Source organism: Falco punctatus, assembly GCF_963210335.1.
Source record: "Falco punctatus genome assembly, chromosome: 6".
NCBI lineage: Eukaryota > Metazoa > Chordata > Aves > Falconiformes > Falconidae > Falco > Falco punctatus.
The window spans coordinates 38,521,007-38,541,602 of record NC_137585.1 but is presented as its reverse complement, the minus strand read 5'-3'; the positions used below and the strand labels follow the sequence as shown (position 1 = coordinate 38,541,602).

General features: G+C 43.0%; 1 protein-coding gene across 1 annotated transcript; it reads left to right on the top strand.

Moving 5' to 3' along the window:
* The first annotated feature begins 30 nt into the window (after positions 1-30).
* ART4 (ADP-ribosyltransferase 4 (inactive) (Dombrock blood group)) lies at positions 31-20,595 on the top strand. The gene is given in 9 exon segments (XM_080393231.1): positions 31-10,237; positions 11,553-11,597; positions 11,604-11,641; positions 11,643-11,655; positions 11,659-11,948; positions 11,950-11,956; positions 11,959-12,181; positions 12,184-12,261; positions 13,101-20,595. Coding segments are annotated over 9 exon segments (882 nt in total). The 5' UTR covers positions 31-10,144; the 3' UTR covers positions 13,196-20,595.
* The last annotated feature ends 1 nt before the right edge of the window (position 20,596 follows it).

Here is a 20,596-nt window from a genome sequence, read left to right as displayed (position 1 = left end):
TTGTTTATCATAGACTCTGGTGCACATTACAGAAAAAAGCCACTACCTTGCAATCACATGAGTTTGAAAGGATCTACAATATTTTTGTTCCAGGGTCTACAAGTGGTCCTTTTAAAGGTCACTGGCAAATTTCATTTCCCAGTCTTAAGACATCTTAAAATGGCATGGTGTCCAAAAGGCAAAGTGAGATGCACTTTTTGAAAATGTAATCTATACTGTCTTTTGTCAGTTGGGGAAACAAAATTCAGAAGGTGTATGTTTAATCTTAAAAACAAAGTTAGGCTAAGAGTTAGTGACAGGTAAAGCCTGTAAATTGCATCTTGTTTATCCAGTTACCCTCAGGTCCTGACGTAGGGTGCTGCTGTGGAAAGGAGTGTGTGGTCCAGACTTTACTCATATTTTCTTTTGGAATCCCCTTTCATGCCTTTACTTCCACTTGGAATTATTCTGGTAGTGCTAGAAAGCTGCAGAAACCAAAGATGAAATGGGGCTACAGGTGGTAAATAAATAAACCTGGCGTTTGAGGCAAAACCCAACTTTCTTTACTTAGAACAATTTCACGTTACTGTTCATAACTTGAAACCAAGACGTGGCCTGACCCTGTGCACAGGTTGCTGAGCACCTCCCAGCCCACTGAGGAGTAGGTGACTGCTGTCAGGTTGTCACCAGCACCAGGGCACCTGGCAAAGCCTGTCCCCAGGCCAAGAGGCACCAGTGTTGAAACGCCTGTGTTGAATTCGGTGCTGCTCTGGGCTGGTCAGCAGCTACAGCAGCTTGGACGCTCCTTGGTGTGGGGGGTATAGGAGACATAACAACTTCTCAGTTCAGCACAGCTGGTTTGCACATTTGTATCTCCAGGCTTCCACAGGCACTTGCAGATTATAGAAGTGGGAAAGAGTCACGGCACACTATCAAAGACTATGAGGTATAAAGTATCAAATAGTTGACTAATTTGTAAAATTAAATCTAGAGCCAAATCTATCTGTCAGAGTAGAAAAACGCATCTTCTAAAATATGCTTCAAGGCTTTGCCAACTTTGAAAATGAACTTTGGGAAAGAAATATGATTTATTTATTGAAAACACTTCTGATAGGAAACTCCACCCTGACAGTTGCTAAAGTTTTGACCAAAGGAAAAAGTCTAAGATAAATGAGTTTAAGGAAAAAAACCCATACAGTTTAGGTATATTTACACCCACATTTATTCTGCACGTTCCCAAGTAGGTGAATCTTATGATCACCAACTGGAGCAAAGCTTTCATAACCCAAAGTCAACAGGTCTGCAGTGTCTGGGTTTGAGTTGACACTATGACACTAACAAAACAGAAGGTAGTGATGTCTGGGTCTGTGTCCAGAAATATCTTGTGATTCCAACCTCCAGTTTACCAATATAAATAATGAATAATACCAGAGATTTCTGTGGGATTTTGTTAGTGTAAGCAATAACCAAACATGTTTAAGAGGCTACATGCTGGTTAGAAGGCTTGGGAAAAGTTGGGAAGAGAAGTAAAGCTGTTTGGATTACTAGACTTGTATATTTATGTTCTTTCAAGTATTCTTTTGGAAACATAATTTTCCTAGAATACCTATTATTTTTAGACATTTATTTATTTATTTTTAAGCTGTTGCTCTTTAACATACTTTTGCTGGAAGTTTTTAGCATATGTATTTTAGTATATATATTCAGTCTTACCTGGACTGTAGAAAACTTACACTTCCCCCCCATGCCCCCCACCCCCCTCCTGAATCCTGAAATTTCTCTAAGCTAAAAGACAGTATTTCTAAGGATTGGCAGAATCCCTAATAGTTCTGACTGCCCTTGGGAGCCTTTTAGCTCTGTATTAATTCTGTAACCCTTGGACATGTCCCCTGCATATGGGGCTGAGGAGGACAGGATATGAGATGAAGATGTGATCCATATGCTGTTTGTGGGACATGGCTTTGGAAACTTGGACGGTGGGTTTGGGGAGTATGGGGTTATTGGTAGGTAGGCTGTGGAAAAGCCCATGCAGTGCTCTTCATTTACCAAGTAACTACAGCCTCCCAAGTCCTGAATAATGAAATACTTGTGGAGTCTAAAGGTTTATTTGATTTTTAGACAAGAGAAGCCAAGTGAAACCCTCCAAACTAGGAAGATTTGCAGGAAGAAAAATTAAAGACCTTCCCTCAAACTACCGAAGTTCCCAACAGTAAAAAAATCTCAGCTCTCCAAAGTAGTTTAATAAAACTGTCCAAAGCAAAAATCTACTGTGTGTTTGCCCTATGCAAACTGTTTCATGGGTTTCTTTACCTTCAGGGGAATGGGTCAGGGTGGAGTGAGGGAAAAGGGTCACCACTGTGTTCAGTCTTATTTGCTTTTCCACATGAGAGAGCACCATCACACAAAAACAGCTGCTCTACTTCAGGGTGTGCTGTTCTCTCCCCTGGCTTTCTGACAAGAAGCTGAATGGCTTTTACGTTTATAGAGGAACTGATTATTTTATCCAGTTGTTTTTCTTCAACATTCCCATTCAAAACTTCAAATAAAATATTCTGGAAATGCCACGAGTCCTGAGATAGATGTGCAAAATAGCTGCCAGGACCTGAAACCCCTGGCACAAGGGACAGGCTTTGTTTTGGAGCTCAGATGCAGGAACACAAGCCAGAGCCCCAGTCTGCCCAGGCAATCACAGGATATCAATTGCTGCCTGAAAGCAAGCTCTGGAGAACTTCACTAACCGCCAGGAAAGCTCTGAGGTCAGGAAGACTGGCACAGCCAAAGAAGATGTGAGGAGTCTGCTGGTACCACTGATCATGACTCTGGCTCTGGCAGTGCTTTGTTGTCGAGGGGATGTCTTCCCTGGAAGGGTCTCGGGAGTGCTGCTCAGTGCTGCGTCTTGCCACCAGCCTCCCTTCGGTCTGGGAGACATGCACAGCTTTGGCGGGCGGAGTTGCACCACCAGTCACTGCACAACTTCAGATCTCTGTCTGAGAGACAGTCAAGGACGAGAGAGGGCTTGGGGACGGACAGACTCATCTCATGCTAGGCACTTTCTTCCGCTGGTCAAACCCCAGCCCTGCAACTGCAGCATTGAATTGCAGCAGATAGTTTGAACAATGTGGTATGTTTAAGTATTAAAACAGTTTAGCATTTAGGTGAACTGGCAAAGGTGTGCTGGGTGTTCACTTTTGAGTAAGAGGGTTGAGCTGCAGGCAGAGTGTGTTGACCACAGGAAGACAGATTTTGTGCCTGCCAGCCCTGGAGTGCTGTAGGATCACAGAGACAGGCACTGAGTCAAGCCTTCACCTGCAGGGAAATGTGGGATGTGGAGAACTTCTGGAGGAAAAAAAGCTTCCTATTTGTTAATAAATTAGAGTTCTCCCATTGAAATAAGAGCACATAACATTTGAAGGTTACTTAACAATGGTGACTTTATGATGAAGAGATAGTAATGTAGTGGCAGCTCTATAGTTGATAAAGAGAGAGGGAATTGGGGAAAGATCAGAAGAAGCAAGTGTTTTCCCTTTACAGCAGGAAAAGTGAAACTGAGCAGGAGAAAGCTCTGTCTTTTCCTGTATTATCTCATTCAGAGTTAAATTTTGTTCAGGTCTTGGCATCATTATGTCATGATTCAATGCTGGCAACTATGTTTTGTTTGATCAGTGTTTTCCTTCTGTCAGACTCTCACTTTTTCACTCTTTATCTTCTTTTTTTTTTGCCTTTTTTTTTCTTTTTGTCATTATTACATTCCAGAATGCTTAATGGCCTTGGAGTAACTTCTAATTTTGTTCTTTCTTTCTTTAAAACCCAAGGAATGTATACATTGCTTAAAAATAGAACTACACACAACCCTTTTACACAAAGTTTTTGTTTAAGCACAGTTGTTATTTTTTTTGGCCTCTAGAGTCCTCTTTCTGCCTGTAAATACACTTATACCAAATATCTGATGTCTTGAGTGGAACTGACACTGTTGAAAAAAAGTGTGGTGAAATAGTGGAAGAAAAAAATTGTGAAATAGGACAGTGTGGGAGAGCCAAGATTAGGAGACCTTCCATTTCTCTTTGAGGATGCCTTCCTTGGGTGTTTGCAGGGAGCATTAAGATTAGGGCTGAACAGAGAAATACAGTGGGTAAATTCCTCTTGGGAGGACTGGTGAGCCAGGTACTTCAACTCTGAGCCAAAAAGCTGTGAGGACAGAATTGTTCCTTAATTTTGGCCCTGTTTCTCTTTCCTATCAATGGCTTGAAATTTATCCCCAGAGTTAAGGAAACCTCTCTTTCCAAAAGTGAGAGGACTTGTTCAGCTATCTTCAGGTTCTGTCCAAATTTGGGGTTTTGCTCAAATAGTTCCCTAGCACTAGCTGTCCCTGCTCTTAGCAAGGGTGGGGAGGGAGAAGGAGGAAGGTCTTCTTCCAGATTCCACAGTGGTTATATGTTTATTGTGCCATTTAATATGGCTCAGAGGAAGTTGAAATTAAACAGATCCAGGCATAATGGGTGAATTTTGCTGTGGTGGGTGTTAATAAAACCCTTTTCGGAAGGAACAGACCTTCTGGGAGAGTGTGGGGAGCTTGATCCAGCCAGTAAGCAGAGGAATTCAGCTACAGAGTGGAGAAGAGGAGGAGGACTCATAAACAAAGTTCTGTCTGTCTGTCTTTCAGATCCCAAAGACCCCTCAGGATCTCCCAGTGCTGCCAGTAAGTGTATCATTGTGATGGACACTCAGCTTTGTTGTCCTGCATCTGCCACCATTCTCCCCTTTGACAGGTTCAAGGAGTGAACAAAAACCATGCTGAGCCCCTCTGGCTGTTCCCTTTTTGCTCCCTCAGCGCCGCAGTCCCTGAGTTGCAAGAACACCTGCAGCAAACAGAGGGGTTGCCTTTCACAGCCATGGGGGCAGGAGACACAGGAGAAGTTAGCAGCCCTGCACTGGTAGGCCAGCATCGCTCTGGGTGTGCTAGTGCCTGCATCTCCACAACCCTTGAGCAGCCTCCAGGCAAGACACAAGTCCTGCAGGTTATTAGCAGCTGGATGCATCTGCCCTCTGTGAAAGAGGGGGATGTGGGTGCAGCAACACGGCCACTCTCCCTGCTTCTGTGAGCTGGCCTTAGAGACCTATCCAAAGTGTCCCCAGGTGGTTAAGAGAGCAGAACCTGCCCCAGTGACAGCAGACGATGGTCTTTTGGATCTGCTGAGCAGTCAGTCTGCTGTGCAGGATCACACAGCAGAAAGGTTTGGTGCCACACGGCAACAGTCTGTGACATCCCTGCCAAATGGCACAGCCTGGAGAGCCTGAAAGCAAGCGCCTTCCTTGGCTGCTCCTGAGGGCTGCAGTCCCTCCTGTTAGGTTGCCTGGGACATGGGGATTTGGACACCTTGGGGTGTTCACAGCTTTTGCAAGAAGCTGATTCTGGCAGACATCTGTATGGAAAATCCCTTTCGTTGTCCCCTCTCTGTGCTTTCTCACACCTTGAAGGATAACACTGCTGCTGAGGAGCATGAAAGCTGCTATTTCTCCAATGAGCCAATACAAACACAGATTGGGAAAGACATAAAAAATGAAAAGAGTGTTCAGGGAAAGGTGGCGATTTCTGACAGCTCTTTAACTCGCAGTTTCTACGTAGTTGTTATTTTGATAGACTAAACCCCAGCTTGCTAAAGGGGGCATCTCTCTCCTGCCAAACAAACACAAACACCCCACGATGATGAGGGAAGGATACAAGACCCACTGTCTCCCCACAGGCAGAGATCTTAGAAACTTCTTTCCCCCAGTGATAGCAGGTTTGCCTGTTTACCTGCTGAAATCTGCGTTGGTGTGTAGCTGCCTGTGTTGCTGGTGTGCCAGCACCTGTGCACAGCTCTGCTGGTGTGGGTCCATCCCATGGAGTGAGGCTGTGCTGTGCTGTGCTGAGCTCTGGCTGGGGCTGGGGAGTGAAGTGGCTCTACCTGCTGTTTGTGGGGTGCTCCACAGCACCCCAGGGTTTGCACAACCACAGATCTAAGGGAGCAAACAAGCAACTGTGCCGACACGGTGTGTTAGTGGAGACCAGGGGACAATGCTGTCATGGCACTTCCTTCCATTCAAATCCCCAGGACACAACAGGTGATTGCTCTCAAGAAAATCAATGTATGCCTTAGAAGCATAACTAGATCTTTTGTCCTTTTCTGCAAAATGCAGGATTATAGAATGAGAATGTCACAATATGTGTAAATGTGGTGGAGGGAAGAAGGCAAAATAGTTGCCTCCTAGTATAATGACTGGGAAAGTTCAGTGTTTTCAGGTAGAATAATCACTCTAAATATGTGCCAGGGCAGGATCGTTATGTAAAGACAGAAGTATGGAAATACTGTTACATAGCCAGAAATCAGGTTCTGGTACAGTCTTCCAGTTATTCTGTCACAAAATTTGCCTGTAGAGCAACAACAGATAAATCTCCAAAGGCGTATTTAAAGAGTCCTTTTAGATGAGCCTTTCCATTTAAGGAATCCTTTTAGATGAGCCTTTCCATGTGTATACTGTAGTCAATGACTGTAAACAGCAACCTGGAGATCTCTTGTTTTTGTTACAAATGGTTTCTGGTGAAAGTGAATTTACCCAAGCAGAACAAAAAAAATTATCTGTTCCTCTCTGATACTTCATCATTTATGCTTGAAACTGAAAGTGTCTAAACAGCTCCAAAAAAGGAAAAAAAAAAAAAAAAAAAGCAGTAAACTTCATGAAATAAAAAGAAAATCAGTTCAAGGATAGATTGAGATTGAAGTGGGGTCAGCATTTGGTTTACTCAAGGCAATTTGTATCTCTCCGAGATATGTAATGTGTGTGTATTTATATAAAAGTCTTCTTCCCTCTGCACTACTTCATTCTGTATGAACATTGTACCTTAGCAACTTTCTTCACAGCCTCCCTTGATGTGCTTTGTCAGCTTTCCTTCCCTGAGAGGCAGATGGCAGATCCCCTCTCCAAGGGCAGGGACTGCTGACCCTCAGAAGACTAACAAAGACCAAAATCTCTCTGGTTGTGTGTAAGCTGCTGCAACGATCCTCAGCTGCCAACTGCAATAAATACTTCTTATGTAAAGCAGGTTGGTGTGCTGCTTCTCTCTCTTCCTCCATACAACCTTTATCTGTGGTTAAAGAGATGCTTAAAAGATAAAGCCTGCTCTTGTGAACCCTGGGGAGCAGGATCTCAGTGTGTGAAGCTTCCTTCTCCCCTCCTGTGCTCCAGCGTGAATCAGATGTGACTACATTGGAGTTCAGGTCATAATCCCAGTACACTGTGACAGTGAGGGAGAGGAGGGCCAGGCTTTTCTTGATTAACCATCTACTAAGTTCAGCACAGGGAGAAGCTCTGGGTCCTGCACTTGGGTCACAACAACCCCACACAACCCTACAGGCTTGGGGAAGACTTCATGGTAGAAAAGCACCTGGGGGTTGATGTCCAGCTGAACATGACCCACCAGTGTGCCCAGGTGGCCAAAAAGGCCAATAGCATCCTGGCTTGTATCAGAAACGGTGTGGCCAGCAGGATAAAGGAAGTGATTGTCCCCCTGTACTTGGCACTGGTGAGGCTGCACTTCAAATAGTGTGTTCAGTTTTGGGCCCCTCACTTCAACAGGGATGTAGAGTAGCTGAGGTGTGTCCAACAAGTCTTATGAGGAGCAGCTGAGGGGACTGGGGTTGTTTAGTCTGGAGAAGAGGAGACTCGGGGGATCTTATTGCTCTCTGCAACTACCTGAAAGGAGGCTGTAGACAGGTGGGGGTTGGTCTTTTCTCCCAGATAACAAGTGCTAGGACAAGAGGAAACAGGCTCAAGTTATGCTAGGGGAGGTTTAGATTGGATATTAGGAAATTTTTTTTTCACTGAAAGGGTGGTCAAGCATTGGAACAGGTTGCTCAGGGAGGTGGTGGAATCACCATCCTTGGAGGTATTTTAAAAATGAGTATATGTGGTGCTTTGTGACGTGGTTTAGTGATGGACTTGGCAGTCTGGGATTAATGGTTGCACCTGATGATCTCAAAGGTCTTTTCCAACCTAAATGATTCTATGATTCCATTATTTCTCGGAAAGTCCTTGCCCTGAAGTAAGTACATGGGGTAAGTCCACTGAGATGGCTGCCAGTGTGAGTGTGAGCATCTCTTGTTTAGCAAGCTACTATAACTTGTGCTGGCTATGCTGATCCTGGCCAAGGAGAAGACAGTTAAGTATTTCTGCTTGTCTTAGTCAAACCACCTGGGACAGGTTCCTCTATTGGCATAAACTGATGGGGTTCATCGCTCAGAGCAAAACTCTCCTCTGAGTGCCATCTAGTAAAAATGAGCGAAGTGCTCGTTAAAAGCAGTGAAAATTTTGCTGGGATATATTGCTAATACTAGAGATATTAGTGAAATTCTAATATCTGCTGTACTATCAAGTTAGGGGTTTTGTTATCGTTGTATGGTTTTGTTCGCACCAAAAAGGAAATCAAGCTTCTTGTCTGTATTTGCATCTTTCTGTTAGTTTTATATTTTTCTCTTCCTTTCAGTAAAGTTGCACACGAAGTCCTTGATCATATCATCTCCTCTGTGTCACCGGATTTCTATACAGGCTGAAGTCATTACGATCTTTGAGGACATGAATGCACAAATCACGTTACAAATTTACTGCTGGAAGGGAGGAACGCCTTTTGCCCTTGGTTAATGCGGGTTTCCGTACAAATCCTCTGCTGCCATCTTATGGCCGTTTTATTTATTGTAGTTAACGACTACGTTGCTTTTGAAGCATTTGAAAACGCAAATCCAGTGGGCTTTCTTCCTGATTCACATCATAGTACAACATACTTTAAGAGGCCAGAAGGAAAAAAATAGGGACATAATCTGCAACTGGATTAGATACAGCTGAATTGACGTTTTAGTGGCTCTGTTAATCCTATCCTGATTGCCAAGTTCCCACTGGAGCCTGTCACAGTTCAGCTCCTTTTCATCTCTACGCAAACAGGAGAGGAAACGCCTCTGAATAAATTCGCAAACCCTTCTGTGGATTCACTTTTAGCAGTCGAAGAGCCACTTTATGAAATACAACCCAAGGTAACAGAGAAATTCCAGGAAGTGGGTAGAGTGCATTTAGCCCTTTGCAGCATCCTTCATGCCGTCATCTCCTATCACCAGTGGCTGCAGGTATTGTCAGCAGTATTGGCTGGTGCAGCGTAATAGATCATGTTGAAAACAACCCAATATGAGACCTTTATGTCATCTCTCACCCTGTTTAAGCAAGATTTGGCAAATACTCTCTGTCCACAGAATCCAAGCAGCTGCACAAACATCTCTTTTCCCAGGGAATCACATCATGTCTGCAGGCGCCTCACTCACCCAACCTTTCACTAGCAGGCAATGGAAAATGCACTTTGCTTCTCTGTAGTCAGAACAAGGCTCTGACACCTCCTTTTTACTCTTTTTCCATGCAGAAAAATTATCAGAGACCATAGGACTTAGCAGGTGAATAACACACTGCCGTTATTTGGAAGGGCGACTGGAAAGCAGCTACTAGAGAAGGGTTAGTCTCAGTACAGAATCTGTATTTACACATATTTTGAGTGCACCCAACATAAACACTTCAACAAGGTGCCACTCTGCGGTTGCGTAAGAGTGGGATTGGCAGCACATTACTAGAAACCAGTGAGAGCTAAGGAGGAGGACAGTTACTTTTTTTCTGCTTCCAGATGGGATCCCAACCTACCTTGCATTTCTGTGTTGGCTTTATCAGAGCTCTGTACTTCTTTAAAAGGGCTTTTTAAGCTCTTGACCAGAGAGTGCTTTCCACCTCATCCTGACACATCACTCCTCAGGGAAGAACTGCCTTGGACTTGTCCAAGCCAGGGTTTTCTTCCTTTTTTTTTGCAAGAACAAGAACACCAGATACCTTGGAATTCAGAAAACCATTAAGGTGAAGGATACTTACAACAGCTGAAGCTGGTGCAACCGGACTCTTCCTTACGGATTGTGGGCACACTTTTAGCTGTAAATTGTCTGTTTGCGGTGATTATGACTTCTGGATTGCTGTAAGAATCTGGTGAATGATCCTTGGTTGAATAATTGTCATCAAAACCTGAGTGCAAATTACAAACTGCAGAATTTTCCAGTTGAAGAAAAAAGGGAAAGAAACAGATGTAAATGACCCCTACTTCAGCAAAATGTTTTTTACAGTGTCTTGGGTGAACTCTAGGATGCCAGTGCTGCTGGCCAGCCTTCTCTTGCTGATCCCCTCACAAATGATGATAAAAGGGGTAAACATTGTTCTTTATTTTAAATAGTGAAATTGCTCATCCCACAGAAATAGACCTTTTTTGTTCTCTTTTCTCTCTCTCTTTTTTTTTTTTTGTTTTATTTGAAATATGTTATTTAAGGAGTTTTGGGTTCAGTTTTAACTCTTCTGCTTTCAGCTCTGTTCCATTTCTTACCTGTCCTAATTCCTTTTAACTACTTGGTTGGAAATTTCTTCTCATTTGGAGCCAGGTGGTTTCCCAGGGTATGTTTGTGTGTAGATCTCATGGGATTGTTCCTCTCCTTTTCGAGCCTGTCCCAGCCAACGCTCTGATAAAATCGATGTGTTGTTGGATGGGACAGTGACTATATTGTTCTCTTTCTTGTGACTGCCTTTTAGTTTTCCCTCCAAAAGATCACAGTATCATGGAATAATAAACTAAACCCCTGTGTTGTTTATGGGCCAGTATAACTTCAGAGTCTATGAAAGGTTATGTGTCTAGGATACACATTTGAGATGAAGTGAATATCTTCTTGTAGAACACAACTGTCAACTGACTGTAGTACTTGACTAGTCTACTAGGAGATCAAAAAAGCAAGAAGAACAATGCCATAACTCACACCATTTCTTAGATCTTATTACACAAGGTTTTTATTAATGACAAATGCTAGAAACAGATAATTAGTGTGTCATTTGATAGGCAGAATATATTAGACATTATTTTCCTGTTATAGCACCCAGTTGTGTAAGTCCTTACTTATGTCTTTAACACTTACATACATGACAAGTTCATCTGGCCTCACTGAGACAAAATGGATGAACAAAAGTTTTGGCACACTGCTACTATATTGTCCTTTACTGAACATCATTCCCTGGAGCCAAAACCTATCCAAGAGGTATGACAAGACAGGAAAAAGAAATTCACCTCTGAGAGTGTTCAGGCTGTATTGCCCCAAGCACATTGTTTTGCTTATTCTTTCCCTCTTCAAAATTGCTTATTAATCATGAGGAGAGAATTGAAATAGATGGACCATGGGTCTGTCCTGCAAGCTCTATATCCTTGCCCAGTGAAGGGCCAACTCTCCTGAAGTTTTTAATGCCACTGATCCACATCAGATAAGAACTCTTGCTTTCTGGCTGGCATTTGCCAGAGGTGGATCTTCGACAATAACTGGAGGTTGCTCAGCAAGATCTTGTCAAAATGCCTACCTGCTGTGCTTGTTCTGCCAATGACAAAGAGGCAAGAAGAGGGTAAGGAGAAGCTTGGCTTGCATCCATAGAGATGCACAAAATTTTCACACTTCTGATGCCAATCTTCATTTGCTTTTATGTGGCAGGCTGTGTCCCACCTCATGATGGATATGGCTCTGCATTCCTTTGATTAGTAGTATCTGGGGTGTAGAGATCAGGTGATGGAAGAACTGGACTGAGAACTATTTCTGAAAGGAGACAGCTGCTAACAAGGACTATTTGAGTCTCTGGAAGAAGGCTCAAGAGGCTTTGTTAAAGAGCCCTGTAGGTCTCCTGAGGGAGATGCATGAGAGCCATGCCATGGCTTACACCATGAATTCTTCCTTGCACTCTCAGCTGAACTGGGCCACATCTATAGCAGGAAGCTCTCCAGAGCACTACAGACACAAGTTCAGTTTCAAATATTTTCACTTGAACCTAACGACTGCTATTCAGATAACGAAGCAATGGCAGAGCAACAAGGAGAGCATGGTGAAACATAAGCGCTAATAAGTGCACAGGGGTGTAAAAGATTTATATATTGAGGCCAGGGTAGGCAGCAGGGTGCAATTTGTCCATTTCACCTCCACCTCCCACCTCTGGAATGAAGCCCAGAAGTCTGGGAAAGAAACTTCGTTCACAGTGACAACTTGCCTGGGAGCAGCTGCACAAGGCTTTTCTTACTACACATCTGAGAAGGAAGTCCTCATTCCCCTGTACGAGATACTCCTTCTCAAATTCAGACACAGCATGGTAACTGGCTGCATCTGCAGTCTGTGGGGAACTACAGTAAGTACCACTGCCAGCTCATGGAAGGTATTGTACACATCCTTTCATGCAAGGGAGTGCAGGACAGTTTGGTCTCAAGTACCCCAAGCAGACCTCACCAGCTGCACCTACATGGAGCCACACTCAAGGCCAAATCTGTAGCTTGCCTGCTGTGTTCACCTACGAGAGCCACATGACCCAGATTTTACCTTTTGTTGTGAAATCTGGGAACACCCCTCCGGTTGCTAAAAATGAATCCACCTGATACAGAGCAGGTCTCAGGGTTTTTTGCATCCTCCATTTATCCCATCTGCTATTGCAAGGATGTCATAGGACACATGCATTTGGGTCCCCAGCATTCCTATTACAAGGGCAGATGAAATATGCAAGCAACTTGAATTCAGATATTTATTCTGGTGGCTTGTAAGGCTGCTACACTTCAGGCCTCAGGACTGTTCTGGGCTTTGGTCCACTACTACTCTGGCAAGCTCAGGTAGGTGTACACAAAACTACTGTTGCTTTAGAGGTGTTCTCTCACCTGTGACAGAAAGGAGGAAAGGTATCCTTTGGCAAAACACACACTGAGTTTCCTGGCTATAGAGGTAACTGTGCTGGAAGACCTCACTGGGCCTATTCCACATCCCTGTTCTTCTGTGAGTTCATCACCAATATAGGACTCTTGCTTTTGTCTCTTTGGACAATAGTGTGTCAATGCTACCTTTGAGCACAAAACAATGATTCAGGAATGAGTTTGTGCCTGGACCTAAGCCACCAAAGTAGTAGGTAGACTTGAGAAAATGGCTCTTCTGGGCAAAGGCTCTGTTAGCAAGTGCAGGAAGCTTTAGGCACCCAAAAGAGGTCTAAATGGCTGATCTCTTGACTTTCAGGTTCAAGAAGCAAGAACAGCTACTCCACTGCCCTCACCTCTGCCACTCTTCCCAGTGTAGTTGGAGTTTTCAAGTGCTTGGCCTGCGATGACTGATTCTCAGGGTGCATTCAGATATATACACTTGAATAGCAGGCAAGAAGAACTCACAGAAAATCAGTCTCTGGAGTTCCTGTTGTTACAGAAGGTTTGACCCTCCCTTTGATTTCAGCTGCATCTCTCCTGCCAAGACTAGAACATTCAGCCTGGTTCATCAAAATGAACATTCCATAGACCCATTCAGGTAGGAGGGCAGTTTTCTATGGCCTTTCTGGGCCAGTGACACCCTTCACCGTAGGTCGCTTTACCGTTAGGAGTTCAGGAGACACACATGAACTTTGGACTCTTTACAGATTGTACCTTTAATTTTAGTGATAAAGAGTCTGTCTGTGGGATGCAAAAGGCACCGTGGTGGTAAAGTTAGGTGTGCAGCTATGCAGCCTTGCATATTTCATTTGAGTATAGGGTCTCAGGGGACAGTAAAGTCTGTGCCTGCTGCATAGCGGTCTTCCGCTGCTGCATGATTCCATGCACTAAAGCCATAGCTCTCACCCCAAGCTGACTGCATCTCATATACGGGCGTTAGAAGCATGTTTGAGACATGAACTCAGCAGCAGAGCATCATGAGACTTGTCAGGCCTGTCTTCAGCTTTCATGTTCTCGTTTAGCATTTCTTCTAAAAAATCAGGCAGATCCTGTGCTCATAATAGTCCTCTAGTGGTTTATGAACACATGCTGGTAATTTCACACTGAAATGAAGGAGCACCTGTGGAGCCCACTGCTGCCTTCATGGGTACTGGATGTGAGTGAAATTCACTTACTTGCCTTTCTACTTTGCTGGTTTGCAACATCTAATGCTGGAAATTGAATCAACATCACATATTGGAACTGGAACTTCTGATTTAGCTATAGATTCCTCTCACTTTTATGTGTTCATTTAGCACTTCTGGAGTCTTAGACACCCAAGGCAGAACAGCTATGAAGATCTCCCATCTCCAAAAAATACTAGTGGGAAAATGGTAAGAAACATTTTCTGCCTGCAATTCCCCTTTCTGACATACCTTGCTTGCTTCTTCACCCTGGTCCCTCACCCCCACTGACAATGGCCCTGGGCTGAAGCTACGGTCAGAGAGATAATCTCACTGGTTCGAGGAGACTAGTCAAAGTGACTAAACTTTGCAGTGGAATCATCAAATAATTGAACTGAAACTTGGTGACACATTTCGCAGATGACCCCAGCTTTCAGCCACTGCTATCTTGGCAGGAAGCTGGAGTTCAGTATTCACCAGCACTGTCCAAAACACAGAGTCACAAATTAGCTATCCAAAAGAGATATGAATATAAGAAGACTGCACAAGCTGCTAATCAGCTGGTTAGTCAAAAGTAAGGACAGTCAAAAGAACCTGTGTGAACTGCTTGACACTTGGAGCGGCTCTACATAAACTTGGTGCTGCCATTCCCTCAGAAAGCCTATGGCAAGGAATGCACAACTTAGGGACAGAGTAAATATTAGTTTTACAAATGTAGGCACTTAAGGAATTTAGATGTCTTCAGCTTTTAGCAGATTAAATGGAAGAGCTTGAGGCTTAGCATCTTGTGTACAAAATTTAGGTGTCTCTAATGGCAGATGCCATCATCTAATCGTTGGAAACCTAGAAATGTATTCCGTGAAACTAATGGCTGCCTCTGAAATCTTGAGACTTGCTTGCCCAGGCAGCTAAACCAGATTTAAAACATAGCTCTTTTACTATTAGCTTGTTTTCTATCTGTATTTCATGCTAATTTTTTGTTGCTCTTGGTTTGCCAGTGATTTCAAATTTTGATCTCTAAATGTTCAAAGATACTGAGCCTAGATTTCAAAAAAAGAGTGAAAAGATTAAAGCACCTGCTGCAGATACCACTTGTATGTGTGTTCAAACATGCTTAAGCTTTTTCCTATGTAAGAATTACAGGAATCAAGATGGATTTCTGACACATCAGCACATTTATGTCTCTTTATGGTTATCTGTTATTGCTGAGATGCAGCGTTCAATCATTTTAACAGAGGTTTGAAATCTCTCACAAGGTGGCTTCAGAACCCTGAAAGCCTCCTCTAAATAGTCAGCTGCTATTTTCAGGTTTTTCTTTATGGTTCTGTGTCCTTGAAGGGTAGCTGGTCGGAAAACAAGGAGTGAAGAGGAGGAGGGTAGACAGCAAAGTCCGAGTTGTTGTGATGTTCCGCTTGAGGGGGAGCTGCCTTCTGCGGTACTTGGTGTCTCATTTTGTTGCAGCATCTTCACAATGTCAGCATATTCCATGAGAAGTTCTGATACTTGGAGGGATAAGGCAGGTGAATCCAGTAACTGATGAATAGCAGACTCTACTGTGGCAAGGAAATTGTCATGTTTCAACATCTCTGCAATGAGTAGACCCATGATACTTCCTACATCCCCCTTGTAATTCTCACAAAGTCCCTTTACTGCAGCGATCTTGTCCTGCAGGGAGGTGACGGGACCAGCAATCTTAGCATACAAACTGTGGCTGATGATTTCCTGTACATCTTTGTCTTTTGTTTCCATGGTGGCTTGCATCTCTTTCAAAGCATTGACCACGAGCAGCAGATTCTCTTTAATGCTGAAATTTTCTTTTGCTGGTATGATGGGGAAGTTGGTGCCAAGATGTGCATTAAGGAGACGGGCTGTTGCGTTGGTTGAAGAGACGTACGTGTACACTAAATCATGCAGATTCTGGCAGGTCTTCACCAGCCTTTCTTTATCACTCATAAAACCAAGATGAGCTAACATTTCTGGAGTGGGGTCTGACTCTGAAAAGCAAACCAAGGAAATCCAGAAGACAAAGGGGAAAAAAACCTGGATACATTGTCAAATAGAATGTTACTTTTCTGAAACCAGTATTGAAAATTAGCAGCCCACATGATGCATCCTCTCCCAAGACATTAGTTAGAAGAAAACACAGAAAAAGCTCTCTATCAGCCTTTACGGGGTCTTACTAAGCAGGCCAGCAAATATGGTGTAACCAGCTGCAACTAACATTACTCTTATGGCTGCAGGAAGCATTACTCTCACCTTCAGCATGCAATCTGAAAAGCAGTGGAAGTGTTGTAAGTGAATTATTCTTGCCTTTTGGTGTTTATTGGTAAATTTACAGGAGCCCTAGCAAGCAATCTACTTTACATCACCTTTGCAACTATAATCCTTCAGTTTGTATATACTGGTGGGTGTAGACAGAATTAAACTCTCATTCTTGAGAGGAGGGAGTAGACACAGCAAAGGCAAAGGCATCAGACATCTACATTCAAGAGACAAAGCAACTGAAGACTGAGAATGCAACATTTTGTCAGGCTACGGTTTCCTCTGAACTGACTCATATCTGTCAGTTCATACATGGGTTAGCTGTTTGCAAGCATCCCTTGACAGATGAAAACACAAAATGTCCTCCTTGCTTGGGCTCCTGTCTTGCTACCATTTTGACTACTAAGGAAGTTATGTCCTTCAGCTTACACCTAAGAGTTCTCCCAAGGTCAACTGCAGGTTCAGTCTTGGGACAGGACGCAGCTGAAAGACTGCTCCTGATGTTGTCTTTGTTTGTGCTACAGCCCTGTAAAGCCAGGCTGGTTTCAGCAGAGACATTTCATTAGCTGTTGATGTGGTTAGATGTGTAGTTAGATGTGTCCAAGCAGTTGCAGCTTCCCATCCCACTTCATACATTTAAAGACTTTTCTCTCAGGGCTCAGCTCAACCCTCTGCCTCTTTCTCCTTTTCCTTCCCACTGCATAAGTGGTCTGAAATTGTGTGAAATGGCAAAATTGATGCTAGCCTCCACTGCTGTTCAACCAGAGCTGGCTCTGGGTCTCCACACTACTTCTTCCACTCTCATGGCATCAGAGGAGATGACCTGGCAAATTGCAGCAAAGAAGGGTGACAGGCACTCTAGATGAAGTCTTTCACTCGAACTTAATAGCTCTGAAACAACAGCTATTAATCTTCCTAAAGACCCAGAGTAAAGCAGGAATAAAACTGCTTGCTTAGAGTTTAAATGATTTTCTGTCATGTTCCAAATGATACTTTAGAATTTTTATCTACTGCAGATCTTGAAGACCTGAAATCAGTTTCCAGCCTACAGAATGTGACACAGAGGCAGTTGTCAGCCTGATCAATTCAGTTCAGTCTAATATTGAAAGAAGTACTTCAGGACTACATGGCATTCTCAGTTAATAACAGGATTCACAACTAATTGATGATTGCAGAAATGTAATAGTTAATTCATTAGTGTTCCCTCTCAGCTCATTTTCTCATGCCTACAGCTCTGAAAACAAGGAGAGTTTGATAATCTGGCTCTGGATTGAATACAATAGCTCAGGTTTCAGGGAAAAACTCTGGCAGTTGCAGAGTATTTTGTGCTTGATCTTCTACTTGCACCTGAGAACTCAGCCACTCTCTGCTGGGGAGGCCGTATTCATGACCAGAGCCTAGTAGGCAGCAGGTCCATCTTTCTAAGGACTAGAGCATGAAAGCTGTCTAGAGCTTGGATGAAGGCAGAAGTACAAGCTTGTCTTCCTGGGATAGATGAAGCCTATTTTTACTGTCTGTGGTATCTATTTTTCTATTTGTGAGGGTCTATCCAACTTTTCTTCCATAATTTGCAGGTCATGCAAAACCAGTCATGGCAAAAAAAATCATTATTTCAAGGAACAGCTGCAAGAGTTAGTGTTTATTGTTGATACCTATAAACAATAGAAATTTATAAATCTCAGTACAAAACCTAATCCTTTATCTGTATGTATGAAAAGTGATGTCCTACATGTTTTGTGTTCTCAGAACAGCAAGTAATCCATCCCTTCCAGCCATAGGTGTAGGTATCTGTGTACCATGGCTGTACCCACCCCCTTTGTCATGGGCAGGGGGATTCATGCTGTACCTCTGCTCTCTAGGAACAGAATGCCTTTGGAGGATCTAACAATTTGGCACTAGTGTTAGATAAACTGAAATCTATTAAAATTGGAAGGGGAAAGGAGGAAGAAAATGAGATGAATCTGAGTAAACATCACACGATAGAATTAATGACAAGCGGACAGGCAACAGGACCCAGCTGAAGTCCAGCCTCTGGATCCCTAGCTCATCACATGCTGCTGGAAACCACTAGAGGAACACAGGGGAAAAAGGATGAAGTCACTCTGCCACACACATTTCAGCTGATTGCAGGAGCACTCAGACAAAATCAGGTAGGCTGTCTAAATGTTTAATTAGAAAAGCTTCAGGGGAAAATCTCCTGGAGCTGGAGAAATAGTCAGAAATATGGACATATATGTGGCCTGCCTAACTCTAGAAAGCAAATGTAAAAACTATCAAAAAAGTTAATGTGAAGAATTAGAAGGCAATTTTAGCATTAAGAGAAAAAATCTAGAGCACTTATAGGAAGCTGAAATAATCTTGCATAAAGAATAGACGCTGAGTCTCCTCCATACCTGTCTAGTACATAAAATGTTTGTTGAAGGGCTATCCCTCTTAGAACACATGTCTTCTCAGTTTCTATGAATAAGGAAGAAACAAATGACCTTTCAACAAAGCATCACCAGGGTAGAAAGGAGCTAATATCATACTGAGTCAGAGAGCAAGACAGCAACATCCCTGAGGCAGAACTGATAGGAAATCATACCTTGCATTGACATGGTTTTATATTTCCTGAAAATCATAAACCTTTACTGTATATGTACTTTTCTCCCTCCAGCTTGAAGAAAAAGATGTGTTAAAGATTTTACTCTCTTGACAGAGCTATAAGGTAAGTGGCTGAAAGAAAGGTACAGTACTGTGTGAAGTACTGCAGAAAAAATTCTCTTCAGACTGTCTTGTATTTCAACACTGAGACTAAAATTTGGCTAGGGGACTGTTGAAATAATTGTTTTTTACAGATATCTTCTGGGGGAGGGTGTGTTTAGTAAAATACAGCTGGGTCAGTGTCAGATGATTTGCAGTTAGCAGATAATGCAAGAACTACAAAGGACCGAAAGGACACAAAGTTATCTTTTTAAGAAGAAAAATCTAGCTAGTCCCCTACACATAACTATTTTTAGATGTAACTGTTATATATAGGCACGAACAGCAAGAAGAGGTTTGTCTTGGGAAAATGTGAAGCACTGCATAAAAGTGGCCCAGATTTGCAATAAAAGGGCTGAGAACGCTAAAGTACCAGCAAAGAAACAAGTCACCCTCTCATTCGTAGTTTGTCCCTGCTGCAGCAAAGTAAGACATAGCATTTAAGTCAAAAACATGCTAAAGCATTTTTACTTTGCAGCTGATGATGGGTTAAAGGGAAGTGTCACAGAGTTGATTACAGAAGCAAAGCAGTGACAGCTCAGAGAGGAATGGTGACCCTAAGGATTAGACACAAATGTTTGAGGGAGAGGAATAAAAGGAGATAAATTTTGTGCTCAGGTCTGTACAGTGGTAAGGGAGTGCCACATTCTGCTCAGTCATGTCCTAGGAGCCTGGTGAACACCTGCTGATATTAGCTTCAAACAGGACACCCTGGATATGGAAGGAGCATGGCTGTGCAAGCGGGGCTGTTCCTGCAAGCCAGTGCGTGCTGCTCCAAGGCAGTCTGCCATCACAGATGTCCTGCCAGAGTAGGTGCACCTCAGGGTGCCTACACAGTGTGCTGAATTCATATGGCTGTCTGCAGCTGTTTGATGTTCACAAGTGAAAAAACAATGGTGAATCCATTACAGCATTAGGGAGGTGAATAAACAATGAGGGAATGGGGCTAAATATCAGGGAAGGAAATACAGTGGGAGATGTGTGTAAGGTGATGTAAGTTAGGATGGGTTTATGATACATAATTGTATTATTCTCTATGAATCCCCAAGTGTAAGTTTATTAGTAGCAGCACAGAGTGCTTATATAGTAACATTTTCTCTTGAATGTGAGGAGAAATAAACTACACTGGCATAAACACCCTTGTGTTGATATGGACTTTGCCCATTCCACCAGCCACCATAGTTGTTTAAAAATCAGATGACACTAACTGAAAAAAATAGGCTGATAAAAAAGTGTGTCTAGAACAGGTCTTTTATTTCCACAGCTTATTTTAGATTTTGCTGATTAGATGAGAATTGTTCCATTTTTTTAGTGAACTAGTTCAGCTTCTACCACGTTCAGTTTCACAGGTGAAGAATGACCCCTGTTCATTTTACCAGTCTGCTAATTACATATTTGTTCGCTATTTTTGTTGCTCTGAGTATGTCCAATGTCTCATAAGGTCCTTTTCCAATCATTTGGCTAAAGTTCCAAAGCAAGAATTTAGATTTTTACATTTACAAGCTACGCCTTGGGATTTGACTTGTTGAGTATAAAAAGAACCAGTGATGCAGAGACAAAAGACATTTCGCTGTTCTTTAAAGGCTAGGGTTATGGGTTTTGAACAGGGTAAGAGATTTCTTTTCTCTCTTGAAGTAGGCTGTTT